General features: G+C 47.6%; 1 protein-coding gene across 1 annotated transcript in view; it reads right to left on the reverse strand.

Moving 5' to 3' along the window:
* The window catches only part of TAGAP (T cell activation RhoGTPase activating protein), an 80417-nt gene that overhangs the window by 25122 nt on the left and 31500 nt on the right, over positions 1 to 23795 (reverse strand). The window contains exon 4 of the mRNA XM_055536126.1: positions 8627 to 8797. Coding sequence (XP_055392101.1) covers positions 8627 to 8797 — 171 coding nt within the window. The remainder of the gene's footprint in view (positions 1 to 8626; positions 8798 to 23795) is intronic.

The raw sequence follows: 23795 nt of genomic DNA on the forward strand, positions 1-23795 counted from the left end.
GACTATCACTGAAAAAAAAAAAAAAAAGCTTTTACAGGAATTTCCTTTTAAATTTGCTTGCAATGAGTGTCTCCTTTCAAAGGTGAATAAACAGCATTTGCCAAAAAGCCCCACCCCTGGCTGTTGCTAAGAAGCTCAGTGTCAAGGGATGGAAATGCCCAGGGCAGAGTTAACTCAATCTGACTCAATGGGGGGTTTTTTCCTTTTTACAAGTCTTTTTTTTTTTTTTTTAAATTAAGAAATTAACAAAATTTTAACAGTAAGAGCTCAAGTGGGTTACAAAATGACTAGCAGCTAAATGACTGGTTGAAAAGGATTCTCTTGACAGCCAGGACGGATGGCTCATCTCGCAAACACAACTTTCTAAAAACTGTATCAACCCTATCTTTTGCTGGCAAAAGAAATGTGTCTCCAGTTAGTTAGATAATAACATTCTGGATAGTCCTGAATTACCCTGAAGGGAGCAGAAAAAGAGGCCTGCGACCTAACACTCACTGAGCCTGCCCCAGAGCATCAGACAACTGTTAGCCCTTTGCTTTGTTTTCAGTTCAGTTCAGTCGTGTCTGACTCTTTGCAACCCCATGAATCGCAGCTCGCCAGGTCTCCCTGTCCAACACCAACTCCTGGAGTTCACTCAAACTCACATCCATCGAGTCAGTGATGCCATCCAGCCATCTCATCCTCTGTCGCTCCTTCTCCTCCTGCCCCAATCCTTCCCAGCATCAGGGTCTTTTCCAATGAGTTAACTCTTTGCATGAGGTGGCCAAAGTATTGGAGTTTCAGCTTCAGCATCAGTCCTTCCAATGAACACCCAGGGCTGATCTCCTTTAGGATGGACTGGTTGGATCTCCTTGCAGTCCAAGAGACTCTCAAGAGTCTTCTCCAACACCACAGTTCAAAAGCATCAATTCTTTGGCGCTCAGCTTTCTTTACAGTCCAACTCTCACATCCATACGTGACCACTGGAAAAACCATAGCCTTGACTAGATGGACCTTTGTTGGCAAAGTAATGTCTCTGCTTTTGAATATGCTATCTAGGTTGGTTATAACTTTCCCTCCAAGGAGTAAGCATCTTTTAATTTCATGGCTGCAATCACCATCTGCAGTGCTTTTGGAGCCCCCCAAAATAAAGTCTGACACTGTTTCCACTGTTTCCCCATCTATCTGCCATGAAGTGATGGGACCAGATGCCATGATCTTCTTTTTCTGAATGCTGAGCTTTAAGTCAACTTTTTCACTCTCCTCTTTCACTTTAATCAAGAGGCTTTTGAGTTCCTCTTCACTTTCTGCCATAAGGGTGGTGTCATCTGCATATCTGAGGTGATTGATATTTCTCCCGGCAATCTTGATTCCAGCTTGTGCTTCTTCCAGCCCAGCGTTTCTCATGATGTACTCTGCATATAAGTTAATAAGCAGGGTGACAATATACAGCTTTGACGTACTCCTTTTCCTATTTGGAACCAGTCTGTTGTTCCATGTCCAGTTCTAACTGTTGCTTCCTGACCTGCATATAGGTTTCTCAAGAGCCAGGTCAGGTGGTCTGGTATTCCCATCTCTTTCAGAATTTTCCACAGTTTATTGTGATCCACACAGTCCAAGGCTTTGGCATAGTCAATAAAGCAGAAATAAATGTTTTTCTGGAACTGTCTTGCTTTTTTGATGATCCAGCGGATGTTGGCAATTTGATCTCTGGTTCCTCTGCCTTTTCTAAAACCAGCTTGAACATCAGGAAGTTCATGGTTCATGTACTGCTGAAGCCTGGCTTGGAGAATTTTGAGCATTACTTTACTAGCGTGTGAGATGAGTGCAAATGTGTGGTAGTTTGAGCATTCTTTGGCATTGCCTTTCTTTGGGATTGGAATGAAAACTGACCTTTTCCAGTCCTGTGGCCACTGCTGAGTTTTCCAAATCTGCTGGCATATTGAGTGCAGCACTTTCACAGCATCATCTTTCAGGATTTGAAATAGCTCAACTGGAATTCCATCACCTCTACTAGCTTTGTTCGTAGTGATGCTTTCTAAGGCCCACTTGACTTCACATTCTAGGATGTCTGGCTCTAGGTAAATGATCACACCATTGTGATTGTCTGGGTCGTGAAGCTCTTTTTTGTACAGTTCTTCTATGTATTCTTGCCATCTCTTCTTAATATCTTCTGCTTCTGTTAGGTCCATGACATTTCTGTCCTTTATTTAGCCCATCTTTGCATGAAATGTTCCCTTAGTATCTCTAATTTTCTTGAAAAGATCTCTAGTCTTTCCCATTTTGTTGTTTTAATCTAGCACAAAACACTGACCTTGCTGATGGTTAAGGACTAGCTTTCCCTTGGGCTTCCCCTAAGGCTCAGTGGTGAAGACTCTGCCTAGCAATGCAGGAAACACAGGGGACACATTGTTCAATCCCTGGGTCGGGAAGATCCCTTGGAGGAGGAAATGGCAACCTGCTCCAGTATTCTTGCCTAGAAAAACCCCATGGACACAGCCTGGACGGTTACAGTCCAAAGGGTTGCCAAGAGTCGGACACGACTAAGCATGTAGGCAGCTTTTCCTTGCTGCTGCTGCTGCTAAGTTGCTTCAGTCGTGTCTGACTCTGTGCCACCCCATAGATGGAAGCCCACCAGGCTCCACAGTCCCTGGGATTCTCCAGGCAAGAATACTGAAGTGGGTTGTCATTTCCTTCTCCAATGCATGCATGCATGCTATGTCGCTTTAGTCATATCTGACTCTGTGCGACCCCATAGACAGCAGCCCACCAGGCTCCTCTGTCCACAGGATTCTCTAGACAAGAATACTGGAGTGGGTTGCCGTTTCCTTCTCCAGAGCTTCCCCTTAGCTGGAGGATAAAGCAACGATCCCTCAGGCTGACAGCTGAGCCCTTTCATAGTGAGGTCACATGGTGACTTTCCACCCAATGCGCCCCACTCTGCCTCGTACGGGGCCAGTGTCCCTAAAGCCTTTCTAGCGAACAGACTCAACAACAAGTGAGAGCCCAAGACAGTCTTCCAGACTCTGCCGGTGGTTGCTTTCCTGCCACTGCCAGGGTCTTCCTACGGGCTAGGCGTTTTGCAGACTAGCCAATAAGTGCCTTGCCACAATCACCAGGTGGGAATCGTTACCCTCTTTTCCTTAAAACCTCATGGAGTTTTTGTAGTCTTCTCCTTCAAATACCAAGGGTTATTTTTCTCAATACAAATAACACCTTTTCACTATCGAAGTACCTCGTCAAGCTGGGGTGCCAGGAGATGCTTATTCTGCAGGTCACCCAGGTTTCTTTGGACACTTGTGACTGAGCACAAACGTTTGTGGGGGACCTGGAGCAGAGCGGTCCAGGGCAGGCCAAGCGGGCATTGCCCCGTGGGGACGGGGAGGGGGCATTTCTCACTGATACCTCCCACCACGTGGCTGAGCTCAGTGTCGGGTTGCGGTAGTGGCCGTGGCTGTGATGGAGGGAACTTACGAAACAGCAAGAAAGACGGAGGCAGGAGCCAGGTCACCCCTCCTCCAGCATGGCTGCTGCTCTGTGCGGGACGGTGCTCTGTCTCTGAGTCCTCACTTCTCTTCCCTCTGTTGAAACTGCCTTCCCTCCTCTCGAAGGTCCAGCCTGCCTCTCCCTGCAAGGCTCAGCTCAGATGCTACTGGCCCCCCAACCCAAATCCTCCCCGTTTCCATGAAGCTCTGCTCAATGTCATGTGACTGCCTGGGTGGGAGGCGAGTTTGCGGGAGAATGGATACCTGTACAGGTATGGCTGAGTCCCTTTGGTGTTCACCTGAAATTATCACAATGCTGTGTGTTAATCGTCTGTATCCCAATACAAAATAAAAGGTTAAAAAAAAGCAACAGGAAAGCAAATGCTACCCCCCTTTTCTGGACTTGAGGTTAATTGCCTGCAGTGGGTTGAACTGTGGCCCCTCTCCCAGCAGTCTAAGTCCTAACCCCCTGCACCTGTGCAGGTGAGCTCGTACGGAAAACAGTCTCTGCAAATGTAATTCAGGTGAAGGGTTTTGGAGGTGAGATCACCCCAGAGTAGGGTGGGCCCTAAATCCAGTGAAGGGCGTCCTCATAAGAGAGGCCGTGTGAGGACGGAGGCAGAGGCTGAACTCATGCCTGGAACACCAAGGACCGCCCGCCTCCCCAGAGTCAGGAAGGCAGCTGGAGCGGCTCTTCCCGAGTTTGCAGATGCAATCCACCCCGCTGATGCTGCAGCTTTGGACTCTGGCCTCCAGAACAGCGAGAAGATAAATATCTGTTGTTTCAAGCCACCAGGTCTGTGCTGATCTGTAACTGCAGCCTCAGGAAACCAAGACGTGCCCACCATCCCACCTGATTCTTTCTTTGTTGTTGTTTAGGCACTAAGTCATGTCCGACTCTTTTCGACTCCATGGACTGCAGCATGCCAGGCTTTCTTGTCCTTCACTATCTCCTGGAATTTGCTCAAACTCATGTCCATTGAATTGGTGATGCCTTCCAACCATCTCATCCTCTGTTGTCCCCTTCTCCTCTTGCACTCAATCTTTCCCAGCATTAGGGACTTTTCCAGTGAGTCGGCTCTTCGCATCAGGTGGCTAAAGTATTGGAGCTTCAGCTTCAGCATTAGTCCTTCCAATGAATATTCAGGACTGATCTCCTTTAGGATGGACTGGTTGGCTCTCCTTGCAGTCCAAGGGACTCTCAAGAGTCTTCTCCAACACCACAGTTCAAAAGCATCAATTCTTCGGCACTCAGCTTTCTTTATGGCCCAACTCTCACATCCATACATGACTACTGGAAAAACCATAGCTTTGACTAGACTGACCTTTGTTGACCAAGTGAGGTTTCTGCTTTTTAATTCGCTGTCTAGGTTTTCTAGGATTCCTTCTTGAGACCCATCAATTTGCCTCCATGTTTCACTTCTCACATCCATGGCTGTGTCCTCCTACCAGATCCAGCTCGATTATCCCTGGGTGTCCGGGTGTGCCTCTTGCAGAGTTGGGGCAGTGCATGTGAGGGTGTGAGCACAGAGCAGCACACACTCCTGAAGGGACCAGCACGGCTTGCAGCAAAGCCTAGCCTCTGTGGCTGCTTGTTCCCCCACAGCAGGGGGACAGCCCGATTCTGGCCCAGCCCTGAGGACTCTGTTGCTTCAGGACTTCGGGGTGTCCTCACCCTGTCTCTCTGGTCCACACCAGGCAAGCACTGGGTGAGGCGCTCCTTCCTGGTGCTCCCCGTCATCCTCACTGTCAACTCAACCCACCACTAGGATGATCTCATCAGGGCCTGACTTCACCAGGCTTACAGCTCCTTGGGGTCAGAGGTCACACCTTATCTACCTGTGAATTTCCTTAGCCCAGTACCGATGACATATTGATAGTCGCTGAGCATCTTCTAATGCCCTTAGGGATTTGGTCTCTGGTCATTTTGTCTTATCTGTTTGTTTGGCCTGCCCCGCCCCTCATCAACTCTCCCACTGCAGACCCTCAGCCCTCAGAAGGAGCCACCCTGCCAACACCTTGATCTTGACCTTCAAGCCTCCAGAACTGTGCAACAGTAACTCTCTGTTGTTTGCGTCCTGCAGCCTGGGGCACTTTGTTACACAGCCGGAGCTGACCAGTACATCCTTGTAATTTTCTGATCACTCAGCCTCTCCCTTCGCATACACTGTTTCCTTTGGTTGGAAAGTCCCTCTATATTACTGCTGTGAATCCTTGACTTTCATTGAGCATAGCTATGTGGCAGACTCTGGGCTAGGAGGCTTCCGTGTATTTCCTCATTCAATTTTCATAACAACATGGTATCTGGAAACTTCCTTTTCATAAAAAGAAGCATTGCATTTGCAGGTTGACCCACAGGGGTATTACATCAATAAATAGAGTTCTTCTGGGCAAACGAAAGAGAGCAGGTAAGATTCCATAATATCCCGGTGACCACACTGCAGGAGCTGGTGGAAGGACACGTCCATCCTCGGGCACCTAGTCCAGCGTGACACAGAGGACCTCATGGTCACCTGATAGAGGATGGCATGGGACTTCCAACATTAGTAAGAGAAACAGTTTTGTGTGTGACTTAGAGGAAACTATTTTGGAAAAAGAAAATCCATCTGTGAAGCCTGGTTTGAAAGACTCTTACCTCATCTGAGACTCGGGCTTGTGTGTCAGAAGGGAAGTGGGTGATTTATTGTATGTCAAGTGATTACAACAGAGCTGGGTGAGTAGTGAGCGCGAAGTAGCTGCTGGCTGTTAGTATTCTCTGACGACTCCTCCCAAGGTTGTGTGCCAGAAACATTTGGCTCCTACCTTATACATGTGGGATGCTCCTGTAAAGTTTATAGGACCACAGTTACCTCCTGCAAGGATAAGACATAAGCCACTTTTCTAGAGGACTGTAGCAAGTAAAGGAGGGTGACGTAACACCAGCCATTTCCTGCCCAAGCCCCGAGCCTCTGGCTACAAAGTTGGCAGGATCCAGTTCCCTTACAGAGATGCCCAGTGGACCTCTCTGCCCTTACGTGCCTGTACTCTTGGGTGCAAACAGTCCCTTCCAAGGCTGCAAAGGGAACCCTCTTCTTGACCCTTTTGCAGGTGTGTGCCTGCTCTATATCACACACCCAGACTCCATACTGGGCCACTAAGTGGTTTGCCAGAACAAGCTGAAACAAGTAGGGAGGTTTGTTAGAAAGTTTCTGAAGTCATCTCCGAGTGGCTGAGATCAGACGCTTTGAAGGATGATTCCAATCTTATCAACCATCCTGGCAACGAAGCCCCTATTCCCTGACTCAGATTTTCCCCACCGAGAAAAAACAATGAGAGGCTGGCGTAGGTACCCAGGCGCCTGCCGAGTGTGCAGGATGTCATCTGAGCAGCCTCATTTCTCAATCCTCCAAACTGCGTGTGTAGCAACCCCTTCCCCGTCCTCACGATTCCGACCAGCAGCTAAGGTCATCTCCTGTCCAGGTGAGGGAACCAAGGCTGGGGAATGTGGGAGGATCTGCCACAGAAAATAGGCAGGATAAGACAGGCCCGGGATTCTAACTGAGGTCTCCTCGGCTTCGGATTCCAGCCATTTCCAAGTCCCACAGAGCTTGGGCTTCCCAGACGACATGAGGGTAAAGTACCTGCCTGCCCATGCAGGAGACGTTAACAGACCCAGGTTTGATCCCTGGGTCTGGAAGATCCCCTGGAGGAGGAAATGGCAACCCGCTCCAGTATTCTTGCCTGGAGAATCCCCATGGACGCAGCATCCTGGTGGGCTACCATCCATGGGGTTGCAGAGAGTCGGACACAACTGAAGTGACTGACCACACGTGCAGGCTTCTCAGGCAGGCGAACCTGAGTCAGAACCTGAGTCAGGCACCATCCAGACAAGGAAGGACAGACTGCTGTTGAGCGCTGAGGGTCCCACACACAAGCTCTCTCCAGGTGTCCAGAGTTCCTTATTCGAAATCTGGTTTTGGTGAAGGTGTGTATAAAGCCTGAGACTTTACTTACCCCATCGGCCCTGAGCGCCGTTCACCTGGGTCTCTAAGTCAGATGGCTCCTGCCAGCCAACCGAGGGAACAGCTGAGTTTGGATGGTGAGCGCAGATGAAGATGGTGTAGAGAGAAGAACACGACGATCCAATTCACTTCAACACTAATTTTTTGAGTGCTATCATGTGCCAGGCTCAGAGGCCAACAGCAAACCGTGGGCTGGGCTACCTGATTCTGTGTGGGGTGATGATTCAAGGACACCCAGCACTGCGTGTGGATTGTGAGGGTCAACGGGGCATGTGGGAGACACGTGGAGCACACAGGAGACACGTGGAGCACGCGGGGGACAGACACGTGGAGCACGCGGGGGACAGACACGTGGAGCACGTGGGAGACAGACACGTGGAGCACGTGGGAGACACGTGGAGCATGTGGGAAACAAAGTGGACCTTTTCTAGGTTACCTTCTAGGCCCACAGGAAGGAACGAGTCTTGCCCTTCCTGAGGCTTCAGTCTCTTGGACACAGCTGACATGGACACTCGTTCCCAATGTCAAGAAGGAACAGTCATAATAATGCTTATGCTTGTATCATAATCCTCGCAGCACTTTGATATATGTGAGAATCCCGTGACTCATAAAGGCATTTGGAGAGGATGGTGTGTAATAAGGAAATTAACACCCCCATCAACCCTGCTGTGAGCAGAAAACTAAGCTTGCTCTGAGTCTTCTCATGAAAGACTGGGACAGCGATCCGCTTTTGTTCCCTCACCGAACCTCCTATGTGATACACTCACTCATGGGGCTCCCGGCTCACAAACATGCTTTAAGGAAAAGAAGTACTATTATTTGTGTAATAAATCTTTTTGAGGGAAATAAACCTAACTGGTAGCCTGAGTCCTCGAATCGGTAGTGAATGACCAGCACTCAGCTGTCTCTCTTCCTTTCTCATCTTTGCTCACAACCTTATTTCTTTAAAAGCAACTGCTTTGGATGAAATGCAGGAAAAAGCCAAAACAGACTCTGAGGCAGCCCTCTGCCAATAATAATGCAGATCGCCCCTGGATGCTTCTGGAGGGGACAAATTTTCACATTCTGATTTGCTGTATCAGCTGTGAGTTTATTAAAAGACCAGGGCCTTCCTGTGGATCTTAGGGTTGAAAACCTGTTGCTGAACTTGGTGGCACTTACGGAAACTCGGTGACACAAGGCTTCGAGGCCATCGTAAAGAAGATGGTGTTTCCTCCCCTGGGGGTGAGGCGGCCAGCCTCATCTTTGTCCAGCTCTTCCTCGCTGTCACAGGAGACCACCCCCAACTCAGAGAGCGGCAGCTTCTGTTTGAATCTGTAGCTCGTGGAAGACCTGCATAAAAGCAAGAGAGAATCTGGTTTGTCTTCTCTGTTTGACTCGGGAGTGCTACTGTGGACGTGCTTCAGGTTAAGCCAGCGGCCTCGTAAGACCTGAGCAGCCCCAGTTCAGAGGCGGGGTCCTCTCACCTTCTTTGTTATCCATCCCTGTCATTTGGTTAGCCGGCCATCCAGTATCCAGACAGTACTCAGAAAGACTGAGCACTAGCAAAACTTTCTGTGGATCATCTCTGAGGAAGCAGCTGTCAGTGGGTCTGATTCGACAAGGCACCCACTGGCACATATGCCTTGAGATTCCCCCAGGTCCCCAGTTCCAAGCGGAGAGTAGGTTTGTGTTGGAGGTTTGGCACAGAACCAGAGATACAGCGTCTTTAGTAGAGTTGAGTGGGTGCCATCCCCATCTCAGCCCCCAACTCATACAATGACATTCTCAGTAGCCAAGGGTTTTGATAATAAAAGCCATGATAACAGATGGAGATTTTTGTCTTCATCGCTCTCTATGGCAAGCGCCAAAAGTCAGCAGGACATGTCAAACGACATTTCCTCCTGCCTCATTTTAAGAGAATCCCAGCTGTGTTGTTAGTATAAATAAAAAGCACCACACGGTAGATCAAAAGAAACGCTTAAGGCCAGGCAGATAGTAGGCACTTAATAATGAAAAGAAAAAAATTGCAAAAAGAACTGGAATCTGGCAGGCACTTTGAAGGATGAATAAAGCACGGTCTAGTGTTAAGACATTCCCTCTTGACAAGAACAAGCTTGAAAGTCTCCCTTTCAATCTTAGTGGCCACTCCATGTACCACAACATAATTATTGTAAGGCATGGGAGAAAACACATTCTGGACATGCAGGAAACACTCACCCTAAAAGCAAGATATGTCTGGACTTCTGGACCCTTATCAAGCTCTGTTTTTCTATGAAGCTCCTAGCTGCAATTCACCAGGAGAACTGGGGGCAGAAAAGAACCATGGCTTTGGCGGGGGGGGGGGCGCGTGAAGTTGAGAGCCAAGGGTGGGCAGTGGTCCTCACTGTCCCTGATTTAGGAGGGGAGGACCACTTTATCTGGATGTAGCTCGCAACGGAATAATAAGAATAATAGCCAGCGCAAAACACAGGCCCATAAATATCACTTAACCTCAGCATATTTTCAAAACATTTCAAGCCTCTCAGAGGCACATGGCAGTGCTAACACAGAACAGCAAACTTGGATGATAGCAGGCGTGGGGAGGGCTTCTGACTGGTGTGGAGGGAGAGGTGGAGGACAGAGGGCAGGGACAAGGTCACTGTAGCAGTTCTCTCATTTTTCCAGGGATTAACATAAGGCCTTGTGCTGGCCATCTGGACCAAGTCCAGTTACTCTGTGGGGCAGGCTGACCTGTCAGTCCTAAATATATATATTTGCAACAATTTTCTGCTTGAAATAATAAACAAGAACTATGGTTGCATTTAGTTCCCATCTCTCACATTGCCACCAGGGTACCTCTGGTTATCTGCATGCAGAGATTCAGGGCAGGAGGCTGGCAGCACCCTGAGGTCCCAAGGAAGATGCTGCCCTGAATTTTTCTGTGATTTTTTTTTTAAATCATCGTGTAAATTCATTCTCCTTAAAGATGTCACCCTCACTGGGAGATCACAGACTGATCTTGGGGAGAAAACAGACATTGGCGTCTTCCTCCTAAACCTATTTTTGTGAGAGCCGGAGCACACGAAGGACCAGACTTTGATATAACGGCTGTCTTCAGCATCTTCTCCCCCAGCACGTTTTTTTGCCAAGGAAGATTGTCTTGGCATGCTCTTTGCAAGAAGCACAGGACTTACCAGGTGGCGCTAGTGGTAAAGAACCTGCCTGCCAATGCAGGAGATGTGGGTTCGGTCCCCAGGTCTGGAAGATCCCCTGGAGGAGGGCATGGCAACCCACTCCAGTATTCTTGCCTGGAGAATCTCATGGACAGAGAGCCTGGCGGGCTACAGTCCATGGGGTCGCAGAGAGTCAGACACGACTGAAGTGACTTAGCACACACTGCAAGAAGCGCATCTCTGGCCTGTCAACAAGACACACTGGGACAGCGCTCACACTCCAGAGACAGCCCGATTCCTCTACGATTTGAAACTTTAAAAGCTATGCTGCCTACACCTGACAGCTGCTCTCACAGCTCCTGCTTTACCCCCTGCCGACACCTGCCGGTGTTTTCCCATTTCGTCATGATGGAGGCAGCCTGGCTCCGTGTTTGTCTGCCTCGTTTTGGCTTCCCTGTAGGTGACTATGCAAACTACAAGCCAAATATATGACTTCTCCCTTTTCTACAAACTCACTTGATGGCAGGGCACAAGGACACTTCAACCCAGCAAGATGTTACATTTTCTGCTCACACGAAGGAAAATGTGAATCAATCAATGGTCAGTGCTTTTTTCTCCTGGGAGACAGAGTAGGGTGTTTAATGCCCACCAGATCAGCCCTTGGATTTTTTTTTTTTTGGACTTTGTTTCTATTTTTGCCAAGACAGGAGATGAAAGCATAAACTGTGAAATATGATTGCAAAGTAGTGACATGGGTGTCAGAAGTGACCTAGGAGACTACCATCTTGTTTGCGGCTACACTTGCTATGTGGTTGTTAAAGCAACGGAGTCCAGTTGGAGGAGCACAAGGGCAGGGCCTTTCCGGGAGGGGCCTGTGCGTGCCGGGTGGTGTGGCCAAGCTCTCTGAAGTGCCCGAGGTCTTGTCTCACTCAGGGTGACGAGACCGGGTAGAGTGGACTCAATATGTTGTGCTGTGTCTTCAACTGATGGGCAGCTCGGGGCCCTGGAAGAGCTGCTTTCCCCAACTCCTGGAAGGACAGCCCTGCTACTCCGAGGACAAGCTTCTGTATCCTCAGAGTAAGGGACTGTGCCACGAGAGGTCCTCTCTCTGCCGAGATGAGCTGGTAGCCTGGATGGCTACGCTGTCTGGTGAGAGGCTGAGAAATTCAGAGAGGTCAAAGCTCCCAATGCCCCAGGCTAGGGAGATATAATTAAAAATGTGGATCACCTACAAGGTCTCATTAGGCGAGGCTGGTGAAGCAACGTGGGGAATGCCTATGTAGCTGGGGAGAAAAGGAGAGCCAAGTGAACTGGATTCACCTTCTCAGTTAATGGACACGATTGTGCTAGTCCACTGGGTTTCTTCAAGCCACGCTGTTTCTGCCTTAGCCAGTACCCATGGGCCAGGAATCTCAAGACTACATCTGATAACACGTCTAGACTCTCTTGCTTCTTCCTCTTGCCCCAAAACTTAAGGCATTCTAGGAGATTGTGTTATAAGGGAGGAATGTGTCCCCAGGGGACCGGCTGAATTGGCACTTGAGATGGCTGTCTGACCAGAGGGGGTGCCAGGTGCCACAGAACCGAAAGGAAAAGAATTGTTGAAAATCTGTCTCTAGGTCTCTGCTCCCAGTTCCTGGCACACAGCTTCTGACATCTTTGTAATTTCTTAAGTGCTAAGAGCATTTAGGAGACATTTTAACTCTCAGTCTTTGATCCTGGCTCCCGACAGAGTTCCTTGGAATTTCCTGGGTGATAGGAGTGTCTCAAGTCACTTTGGGTGGACTCCAGGATAGCTTCTGGGGATACTGGTCACCAGAAAGACTAAGCCATAATCAGAAACATGGAGCTTTCGGGCTCACGCTTTCATCCACTGAGAAGGGGAGGAAGATGGAGCTTGAGATAGTGATCGATCATACCTATATGATGAAGCCTCCAGAAAACCCTCAAAAGTATGGCGTCTGGAAAGTTTACAGGTTGGTGAGCACACCCACAAGCTGGGTGGATGGTGCATCCCAACCCCACAGAGACACATGCTTCTGTGCTCAGGACTCGTTTGGATCTCGTCCCGTGGACCTTCTCATCTGTGCATGTGAATGCGTAGTCATGTCTGACTCTTTGCAACCCAGGCTCCTCTGTCCATGGGATTCTCCAGGCAAGAATACTGGAGTGGGTCATTTCCTTCTCCAGGGGATCTTCCTGACCCAGGGATCAAACCCAGGTCTTCTGCATTGCAGGCAGAGATTCTTTACTGACTGAGCTTCAGTCTGCACTAATTCCAGTTATTGTCAGGATTGATGTGAACTCTAGGTGCCCAGCTGGCGGAAAAACTCCACACATCTGATTTCACAAGAATCATGTGGTAGCCCCATTACCCCTTCCAGGCTGGGCTGGGTCAGTCACTGAGAGGAAATTCGTTTGCTCAACACCACAGGGGTGGGGGGGAACTCTATTTGGAACCCAGAGCATTTGGAGTTGTTCTTTAGTACTTCTATGTCCAGTGGAAAACTATAGCAACTTAAAAAAAAAAAAGAGAGAGAGAGGGCAGTGAGGATCCAGACCCCTTTGGAATGAGAGGCTGAGTCACTGCACCAGATAGAGAACTTCAATCAGCTGAAGCCTGAAGGAAGGCTGGCTGAGGCTGGAGGAAGCACAGAATGAGCTGTGGGGGAAGGAAGTTTCTATGTCTCAACCAGTTAGAGGGAGAGGGGGCTGTTGGAACTATGTCTATTTTTTATGTGCTCCTTCTGTGTGCATATGCTAACATATTACTTCTCTGTCCTTCTCTTTAAGACTTTGAATGGTGTTATTGGAAACCAACTTTCCAGTTCAGTCTTCAGGTTACATGATATTTGGGTGGGACTGTGGCTGAATTTGAGGAATAACTACAGCTCCTGTCTGCATCTTGTAGCTCTGCTTCTTTTGCTCCTCCCTTCCTGGCTGATACTGAATGGATTAGATTTTCTTTTACTTCCTTATTTCCCTGTATAATTGTTTGGAAACCATACATTAAAAAATTATTTTAGCTGTCATCCACTACCTCTTAAAATTTAAACTTGGCCTTATGTTTTTCTAACGAAATCTAGAGATGATTGGTATGTCTATTCTTTTCTTGAACAAGTCAAAAATGACTTAACATCTGAGCTTCTCTTCCATCTTTTATGATATTATCATCTGTTATACGGGGTCCATCTTGACTTTAGTTTCACACGCTCAGTTAGCTATAATAATTATCTGTACAGTCAGTAACTATTTAGACTCGACAGTGCATTTGATGGATTTCTTTGCCCACTAGTGTGTTTTGGGAGCTCCATCTTTCCTCTTGGATTCAATATCCTTCTTGCTGAAGTATACCTTTCAGTAATTTTTGTCAGCAAGACTCTGTGGGGGCTCAACTGTTAGACTTTATATGTCTGAAATTATCTGTATTTAACTTTTAACTTTGAATGGTAATTTAGCTGGAAACAAGATTCCTGTGACAATAACTGGTTTTCCCTGAGTATTTATTATAAAAGCTATTATTTATGGTCCTGGCATCTATTATTGCTTCTTAGAAATCCACTGTCAGTTTAATTATTCCTTTGTAACTTATCTGTTTTCTTTTAAAATAACTTTCTGATTTTTCTCTTTACCTTTGATATTCTGCAGTTTTACAACCATATACTACCCTGGATTCAGTTGACTCATACAACTTGAAGACTCATATTTTTTCTCTCTTGTGGAAAAATTTCAGACACTTATTGGCTGACTACAGTCTCTAATTTTTTCTTTATCTTCTTGTTCTAGAACTCTAATTAGGCATGTTAGCCTTTCTCATTCTATCCTGTACCTTTTCTACTTCACATTTTCTTTCTGAACCACATGCTAAGTGATTTCCTTAGTTCTACATTCTAATTCATTAATCTTTCTTTCAACTGTATGTAACTTTCTATTAAGCCTACCTTTTGAGGCTTCATATCCATTATTTTTATTTCACTTGTATAAACTGAATTTTTAATCTATATTTTCCCTTCACAGTGTTTCCTTGTATTTTAAATATGTTTAGATTGGTTTATGTCCTCCAGTTTTTGATGTGAAAATATTGTTTATATTTACTAACTGCCCCTTTTGGTAACTTGTTTCCTATTGTGATTTGGATTCTGAATATAGTTTTAGAAAAGGTTGTTTGCCACAGATGATACTGCTTATGGGACTATCCCTATGGAGCCGTTTGGTGTTTTCGAGAGGCTTCTGGTAAAGCATCTAGAGGTATCTTTAACCAGATGCCTCATCTCATAAAGCAAAGTCGAGTCACATGCCTGTATGTCTATCCTCGGGCCAGTCACTCACAAAAAGGAGAGAAAGGCTTTAGACTGGTCAAGTCCACCCCAATTAAACTGAGGGTGGTTCAGCTTCCTCTTAGACATATGGGCTTGGAGCTTCCCTGGCAGTCCAGTGGTTAAGACTGTGCTTCCAGTACAAGGGGCATGAGTTCGATCCCTGGTCAGTGAACTAAGACCTGCATGTGGCGTGGTGCAGCCTACAATAAACAAACAGCTAAGTTTTTTTTTTTTTTTAAGAAACATGGGCTTAGTGGGTGGAGCAGATTCCCGAACAAAATCAAAGTTCTAGTCGAAAGCAGGAAATGAGATATGTACACATAACACTGTAACACTCCTGAAGATTTCAAATTTGCAAAGACTCAAGAGTTAAGAATCCAGCACAGAAATTCCTCAAGGGTTGTGGTAGGGAAGAGAGAGAAAGGATAATTAAAAACAAAACCAAACATGGTAAAGGGTGAATTTTGGTGAGACATATTTTGATGGAGTATCATTTATTATCTTCTCCAGAACCGTCTCACATTTTCACAAAAGGCAAATTGTTTTTGTTGCCAGGTATGAGGCAGCTCTAACATCCCACGAAGTGCTTTTCTGTTGCTTTTTCCTTCTTTTCACAAGAGGAAAAAAAAAAAAAAAAGGGGATAAAAGCAATTCAACAAAGAAAATGTAAATAAAATGATGTCTAAATTTAGATGATAAAAATTTAGTGCTAACAGTAATTTTAATTAATCTGTGAGTACACTGTGATCCTCTGAAGGGATCAAAGTCATCTGAAGAAAGGAAAAGCTACATTGACATTATTGATGCAGGGCTCTGCTTGGCCCCTGGTCACACAAGCAGTAGTTAAGTGACATGAGAGGGAACAGGGTGGCTGGCTCCTGGTTCTAGCTCTATCCCAGCCACTCAACTTTGGCATCGACTCTGCTGTGATTTCCTCGTGAAGTTAGAAAAGGAATAGCAGAAGCAACCGACTGGGGCCAAAGTGCCACAATGTTTTACTAAAACAAGGAGATCCAACCAGTCCATCCTAAAGGAGATCAGTCCTGGGTGTTCATTGGAAGGACTGATGTTGAAGCTGAAACTCCAATACTTTGGCCACCTGATGCAAAGAGCTGACTCATTGGAAAAGACCCTGATGCTGGGAAAGATTGAAGGCAGTAGAAGGGGACGAGAGATGATGAGATGGTTTGATGGCATTGCCAACTCAATGGACATGAATTTGGGTAAATTCCGGGAGTTGGTGATGGGCAGGGAGGCCTGGAGTGCTGTGGTCCATGGGGTTGCAAAGAGTCGGACATGACTGAGTGACTGAACTGAATTGAACTGAACTAAACTTCCTCTGTTCAGTCAATTTTTTATAAGTGCCAGCCATATGTCAGGAACTATACTAAGTGTTGATGTGTCAGGGAATAAACAAAACCTCTACCTTCACTGGAGCTCATTGGAGATGAAAAGACTGCATCAGACTTGTTTTTTCTTCAATCTATGGGTATTTGAATTCTTAATTATTTATGAAGATATCTGACACTTTGTTAAAAAGTAACAGCAATGCTGATCACAGTAGTAGGTGCTAAACTACTTGAAATTCAGCATCCAAGACCCCAGGCTCTCCATCTGCTTATGCAACTTTTTCCTGCCATTTACTCATTCATTTAGTCAAGTGATGTCAGGTAAAGTGGTAGAGAAGACATCTCTGCAAAAGAGACAATTCAGCCAAGAACTGAAGACTTTAGCGGTGGAATGAGGGTATTGTTACGAGTGAGGGGAGTGACTGGCTGAGGTTGGAAGAATGTTCCAGAGAAAGGAAGGAGCAAATGCAAGAAACTGAGATGGCAAAGATCTTATTGGGTTGAGGAACCATGGTTCCCTTCCTGCATGAAGCCATAGGGTACCCCAGCCTCTACATCCCTCACTTCTTCTAGGTGCCCATCCTCTGCTCGGGGAGGCTGGATTTCTCCCTGGCCTTTCTCCTGCCTACTACACTTCCCTCCCATCTTTTCTTAGGCTTCCCAGGTGGTGCTAGTGGTAAAGGACCCACCTGCCACCGCAAGAGACGTAAGGGATGATCCCTGGGTTGGGGAGATTCCCTGGAGGAGGGCATGGGAACCCACTCCAGTATTCTTGTCTGGAGAATCCCAAGGACAGAGGACCCCAGGGGGCTACAGTCCATGGGGTCACAAAGAGTCAGATGCAACCACATATACATCCTTTCTCTTGTCCCTCTGTCTCACATCCTTCCTTTTTTTTAAAAAAAAATCATTTCCACATTTTTCCTATCTTCTTATCATTTCCTCCTTGAATTTTGGCTGCCCAGAATTTGGTTGTTTGGGTTGGAATGTTATTGTTCAACCTTGAAATCTACTGAGTCTGTGAACATGCTTGGAAGCATTGCCAGCTTTCCTATAAAACAACTTTTAAACACGACTCTGTAAAGCTTTAATGACTTCATGTGTAAACCCTATGAAAGAATCAGCCTGTGTTGAAGCTGAGTTTGCAAGGTACGCTTTGCACACACTGTCTCATTTAATTCCAGCTCTGATTCACCGAGGAGGTGCTCTCATGAGGAAACCAAGGTGCAAGGACTTTGCTAAAACCTGATGGCTAACACACAGGAGAGCTGAGACAGAAACCTGGGTCTTTTGACGCCAAATCGATCTTTTGCCTTCTGCACAGACAACACCATCTCCCTGAATAAACACCGAAGTTTCAATTTCAACAACTACAGGACAGCTTTCAAAGCGTACACTGAATAGGATTCTGAGTCCAGCTGATTTTTGAGACCTGAACTCTTGTTATTTATTTAGATCAACTGCCCTTCCAGATGGAATGGACAGAGCACCCAGGGACCAGCATAGTGTCTGGCACAGGGTTAAGTTTAACAAAAGCTTGTTGATAATAAAAAACATTAATCCATTCCCAGTGCCTTCAAGCCCATCCATGAGAATGAGTCATTAATTTATTTGCGATAGCAACTTCTTGCTTTGGGAATCAAATTAACCACTTTATGCCTCCAGCTCAGGTCAAATAAGGTCCTGTCTGGTCTGTGGAACTACCACTGATCTCCATGGGAGCTTCCTTTTGGGCCAGCACTCGAGAGGCAGAGAAGGGTGTGAAGAGCTGATTTGAGAAGAGCCGAGGAAGGGAAATGGACAGGATTCTAACGCTGAAACCTTCAGGGATCACTGCGCACAAAGATGCAGTTTATGGTCTGTGCTTAAAGGAAACATTTCCCAGATCTATGGCTCTTAGGGCACCTTTTGGTGTTTATCAAAGTAGGACCATAGTTCCTTTGAAGATGTGGTTTTTGCGGGGCAATGATGCTGCCATGGGGGCTTTTTTTTTTTTTTTCTCAAAAGCAACTGGAGGTGAGATTCCTGGACTCAGAAGAGAAGGGAGCGGTGTTGGCGGACACAGAAAGTGTCTTTGGCTTCTGCTGGGCCTCAGGGGCCCCGTCAGAGGCGCTGGCCTTGCAGGTTCTGCTGCCTGAGAGCTCCGAGGGAAGTGGTCCCTGAGCAACAGCAGCTCGGCCCACTCTGCAGCGAGTGGGAGGACAGGAAAAGCCAAACCGCAGAGTGGGCTTCTCTCCGAGGGCGCTGGGAGCCTCTGTCCTTTCACTCGAGGGGGCCCCGGGGGAGGAAGGGAGGGCGGGTGTTAATCTAAAGTCCTGTCATGGTTTCCGTGGTAAACCATGGGTTTTCCAGGCCTTCAGAATGCAGAGCCCACCACTCTGTGGCCGCCCACCCTCTGACCCTCCGGACCAAACGCCCATCTCTCGGTCATTAAGCCTGTTCCCCTGGGGAAGCGGACATCTGGCTTCTTCCCAGGGAAAAGGAAAGCACTTCTCAAGCTGGATTTTGATTTGAGAGAGATTAAGGGGAAATAAAGAAATAAAATAAGAGCCACATGGATCCAGGCGTTTTCCCCACTGTTCTGGCACAGCCGTCTCTCCTAACCTTCCTGCCACTCTGTGCTGTGGTTCTGTTACTCCCCACACTCTGCCGAGGAGCTCCCTGGGCAGAGTTGGGGCCGAACTTGGGCCCAGCTTCTGCCCTTGACCATGATGCTGCCCTTGATCATGGCACTGCCCTGTACTGCCGTTCTGAAATGTTCTGGCTGAAAAGAGACTTCGTGGGATAGGGACTTCCCTGTAGCTCAGATGGTAAAGAATCTGCCTGCCATGCAGAAGACCTGGGTTGGATCCCTGGGTGGGAAAGATCCCCTGGAGAAGGGAATGGCAACCCACTCCAGTATTCTTGCCTGGGAAATCCCATGGCCAGAAGAGCCTGGTGGGCTACAGTCCATGGGTCGCAGAGTTGGACACGACTGAGAGACTGACACTCCCAAATCCTCCTACTGGGTGGGCACTTCTCTATTTATCTGGGGGTGGGGGGAGCTTCTGCTGAGCTTCTGCTTTGGGGGGTCCAGGACGACTAACGCTCACCCCACCAAGGAGGTGCCTGTGGTCCAGCACAATTATAGGAAGACGAGGGGACTTGTGGTGGAGCAGTCAGCAAGGATAAAGGCCCGGGAATGGGAGTCACGGGGTGTTTTGGAAACTGTAAGTATCCCGAAACAGTGGGGTGGGGGCGGACAGGCAGAGGCCATCAGACCGGAGAGCAGAGTGTCCTTAAGGCCACACGGAGGTGCTGGGCTTTCGGCAGGAGTGGTGTGATGTGATTGGTGGTTTAATTAGCTCAGATGTCTGACACTGAGGTTTGGAAATGATGGGAGAGAGGTGAGTGAGGAGCTGTGTTGGGATCAGTCTTCAAGGTCTGGAGGATGAGATGGGGCTGGGCAGACAAGGGAGACCAGGCAGCGGTTGGTTTCATGGTTTGGAGCACTGAATGGATTTGGGGGGAAGGAAGTGAAGAAGGGGGCATTCCAGGAGGCTCAGGGGTAAAGAATCTGCCTGTGATGCAGGAGACGTGGGTTCGATCCCTGGGTGGGGAAAATCCCTTGAAGGAGGAAATGGCAACCCATTCCAGTATTCTTGCCTGGAGAATCCCATGGACAGAGGAGCCTGGCAGGTTATGGTTCGTGCGGTTCCAAGAGTCAGACACAACTGAGTGACTGAGCACACACACACACTCACAAAGGAAAGGAGGACATTTTGCTCTTGTCTGAGCCACACTGTTCAGCCCCTCCCTGAAGAGGAGCCTCTGTCTTGACTTTGTGTGTATTGTTGCTTAGTCACTAGGTCATGGGGGACTCTTCTGCGACCCCATGGGCTGTAGCCCGCCAGGCTCCTCTATCCATGGGATTCTCTAGGCACGAATACTGGAGTGGGTGGCCATTTCCTTCTTCAGGGGATCTTTCCAACTCAGGGATCGGACTCAAGTCTCCTGCATCGGCAGGTGGATTCTTTACCGCTGAGTCAGTACACATACTCTAAATGAGTGTCCAGGAGAGGCATGATCTAAGTGGAGGATGAAGAGTTTCAAGTTCCTCTATTATTTCATTTGCTCACTTCTATTATTTGTCGGCTTGGTATAAGTTTGCAAGTCAAACTCACTCCAGTGAATACTGGTAGAGGAAGCTGAAGTTCTTGCAGAGACAATGGGATTCAACCGGCAAAGATGGCATGGCCCTCGCTTTGCCTTTCCCCTCCTTCTGGCCATGCTCTGGGTCTTCCCTGGGGTTACAGAGTACAGCATTCTGAGGCTCGTAGTTTGGCAGAAAATAAAAATACTTGGCACTTAGTAAAAATAAACAGAGACCTGCAATGTGTAAATATTAACCCGGAACAATTAAAAGATGGATGCTCTTCCAGGACTTTTGAATTGCCAAGAATTCAACGATGCTACTAGAGAACCCGTGGGCTCTAGAATGAGGAGGAGGGGAAGGCAAGTTTAGATGGCCTCTGTAGCCAGATTCCCTTGGTAAAACTGGGTTATAGCCTCCTGTGACCAAGTGTTCATAGTTTTCCCGTAAATTTTTTTTGCAATTTTTTTCGCTAGTGTATCAAGAAAGCCTAAATTAACTAGTGACAACACACCTGGGCCCAGACCTACGCCGCCCCCATGGAGCCATTCAAAGCACAGGCTTGGTTGTGGGCAAACCCCGCTTCAAATCCGCACTTCACTGCTTCCCCAAGCTGTCGTTCCAGGCAAGGAAGTCAGCCACCCGAGCATCAGCTACCCTACCTTCAAAGTGAGAATAAACGTACCAGTGGTGGGCTGCTACGTGGATCAAATTACATAAATAATATAAAAAAACGTTAGCCCAGTGCCTGGCAGAGAATCAAAACAGTAGAATGTTAGCTCTTATTGCATCCTTCAATCCACAGCGAGCGAACTCAGGAGCAGTGGCATCTGGGCACTGGAAGGCACCTGGAAGGTTTCGTGGCCCAGCAGAGATTTCTCTCTGCGGAAGGAGTTTGTCTGTTTTAATTTCTCTCTGGAGGTGGAGGTGGGCAGCGAGTGTCCATTGGGTCAAGAGAACAGAAGCTGGACCGGGGTCAATGCAGCACAGGACTGGACACCTGGCAGAGGCCATTCAGGTCACGCTCTACTGGTGCGTACGGGACACACCAAGCCCGAAAGACACTTTAAATAGCCCGTCTTCCTTCCCCACCCCTGCCCCCACTCCATCTCAATTCACGGCCTGTCCCACCCTGTGCATCACAGGAGGTGGTCCCTCTGTGACGCTGGGCTACGTAACTGCCCACATCCGCCAGTGGGAAGGTGGCCTGCCCAGGAGACTGGTCACGGGGGAGTCCCCTCTGCACCAAGTGCTGCGGTGCAAACAGAAAGGAAGAGACCTTCTGACTTTCTCTTCTGGCTCAAATGGTTAGCATAATGGTCTCCATCAAAAAGGAAGACACACTCTTAAGGGTCTTGTTGTTTTTCCTTTCCTGTTAAAAAACATAACCCTCATGCCTCATTCCTGTTGCCAACAGTACCACAGAGACTCAAGAAAGAGGGAAGGGGAGTGGGGGGCCCTCGGTGCTGACCCCCTGGGGCTGCTCTCCTGGTCCCCACTCTGTGATGGGGGTGTCCACCCTTTAGCTTTCCCTTATCCTTACATTCAGAAGTGAAGGGAAGTGAAAGTCGCTCAGTCTTGTTTGACTCTTTGCAACCCCATGGACTATACAGTCCATGGAATTTTCCACGCCAGAATACTGGAGTGGGTAGCCTTTCCCTTCCCCAGGGGATCTTCCCAACCCAGGGATTAAACCCAGGTCTCCTGCATTGCAGGCAGATTCTTTACCCAGCTGAGCCGCCAGGGAAGCCCAAGAATACTGGAGTGGGTAGCCTATCCCTTCTCCAGGGGATCTTCGCAACCCAGGGGTCAAACCCGGGTCTCCTGTATTGCAGGTGGATTCTTTACTAACTGAGCTATGAGGGAAGCCCATATTACACTCACAAATTCCCGTGAAAAATAGACCTGGGACAAGGGATTCCATGACTTAAGAAAAAAACAAACAAACCAAATTTACAAGATTTCAGAAGTATTCATACTTAAATCCTCCACACACTATTCTACAAATTCATCCCATTTTTTATAATTTTATTTATTTATGTTTGGCTGTACTGGGTCTTTGTTGCTGCCTGGGCTTTTTGCTAGTTGTGGTGCGTGGGTTTCTCATGGTGGTGGCCTCTCCTGTTTGGAGCTCGGGCTCTAGGGCACTAGGGCTCAGTAGCTGTGGCTCCTGGGCTTCAGAGCACAGCCTCAATAGTTGTGGCACAAGGGCTTGGTTGCTCCGCAATACATGGGATCTTCCCTGACCAGGGATTGAACCCATGTCCCCTGCACTGGCAGTCAGATTCTTTACCATTGAGCCACCAGGGAAGTCCCATTTTTCCAGCAATAGTTAAGGAAAAAAACTAGTATCTGTTGAGCGCCAAGGAGGTGACATAGTAGCATCACATCTTTATTAAGAGTCTACCAGGGAGCTTGATGGAGAAGGAAATGGCAACCCACTCCAGAGTTCTTGCCTGGAGAATCCCATGGACAGAGAAGCCTGGTAGGCTGCAGTCCATGGGGTCGCACAGAGTCGGACATGACTGAAGCGACTTGGCAGGCAGGGAGCTTGATTACGTCATCTTGCAGGTGAGGGAACCCAGGACGACAGAGCCCAGAAATGACCCGAGAGGGACTGAAACTGTCTCCAGAGCCGCCACTCGCTTCAGAACTCCATGCCGCCCACCACCAAACCCAGCAGCCTCACTCAAAGGAGGCAAGCCCACCCTGCTGGCTCAGCACTCATCTCCCAAGAAAAGAGGACAAAGCAAATTATGTTGGATAATGACCTCCAAGCACCAAACTGGAACATGACGAGGCTCCTGCAAAGAATGTCACTGCACAGTGGCAGGAAAGAAAATAGCCTATTATTATTATTATTATTTTTTACCCTACTAGCTATACATTTTACAGAAAGGGGTTTGACATTCCATGTAACATTAGAAAACAAAAATTTTTAAGGATGGGATTTTTAGTAAAGTGATTTCAATTGGATTCATTGTTAACTAGCACAGTTGAGGAAAATTTTATTTCTGTGAAAATGAGAAAACTGGAAACTACTGATAGTAAATCTATACACACGTATCAGCATCGGGCACGATGGTCTGTGACAATGCGAAGCATTGCTAGGTAACTTGCAGAGACGGAAGCTTACCGCCCAGATGGAGAAGGCACACTCAGCTTGCTGAATTATATCACCAGGTGGTTCCCATCAGAGCTGCCCCGGGACCCACATTTCTAAGCATGGGTCCCATCATGCGACGTGTCACCAGCTTTCCTCCCGCCTCCACTTTGCTCCTGCAGTAACGAGTGTACTGCAGTAACTTTCTCTTGAGCAGTTTTCTTAGATTTATTCCTATATTTTAATGTTTTTATTTTCTATTGCAAACCAGATATTTTCTTACCTTTATTTTG

This window comes from Bubalus kerabau, chromosome 9 (genome assembly GCF_029407905.1).
Source record: "Bubalus kerabau isolate K-KA32 ecotype Philippines breed swamp buffalo chromosome 9, PCC_UOA_SB_1v2, whole genome shotgun sequence".
NCBI classification, from domain to species: Eukaryota; Metazoa; Chordata; class Mammalia; order Artiodactyla; family Bovidae; genus Bubalus; species Bubalus kerabau.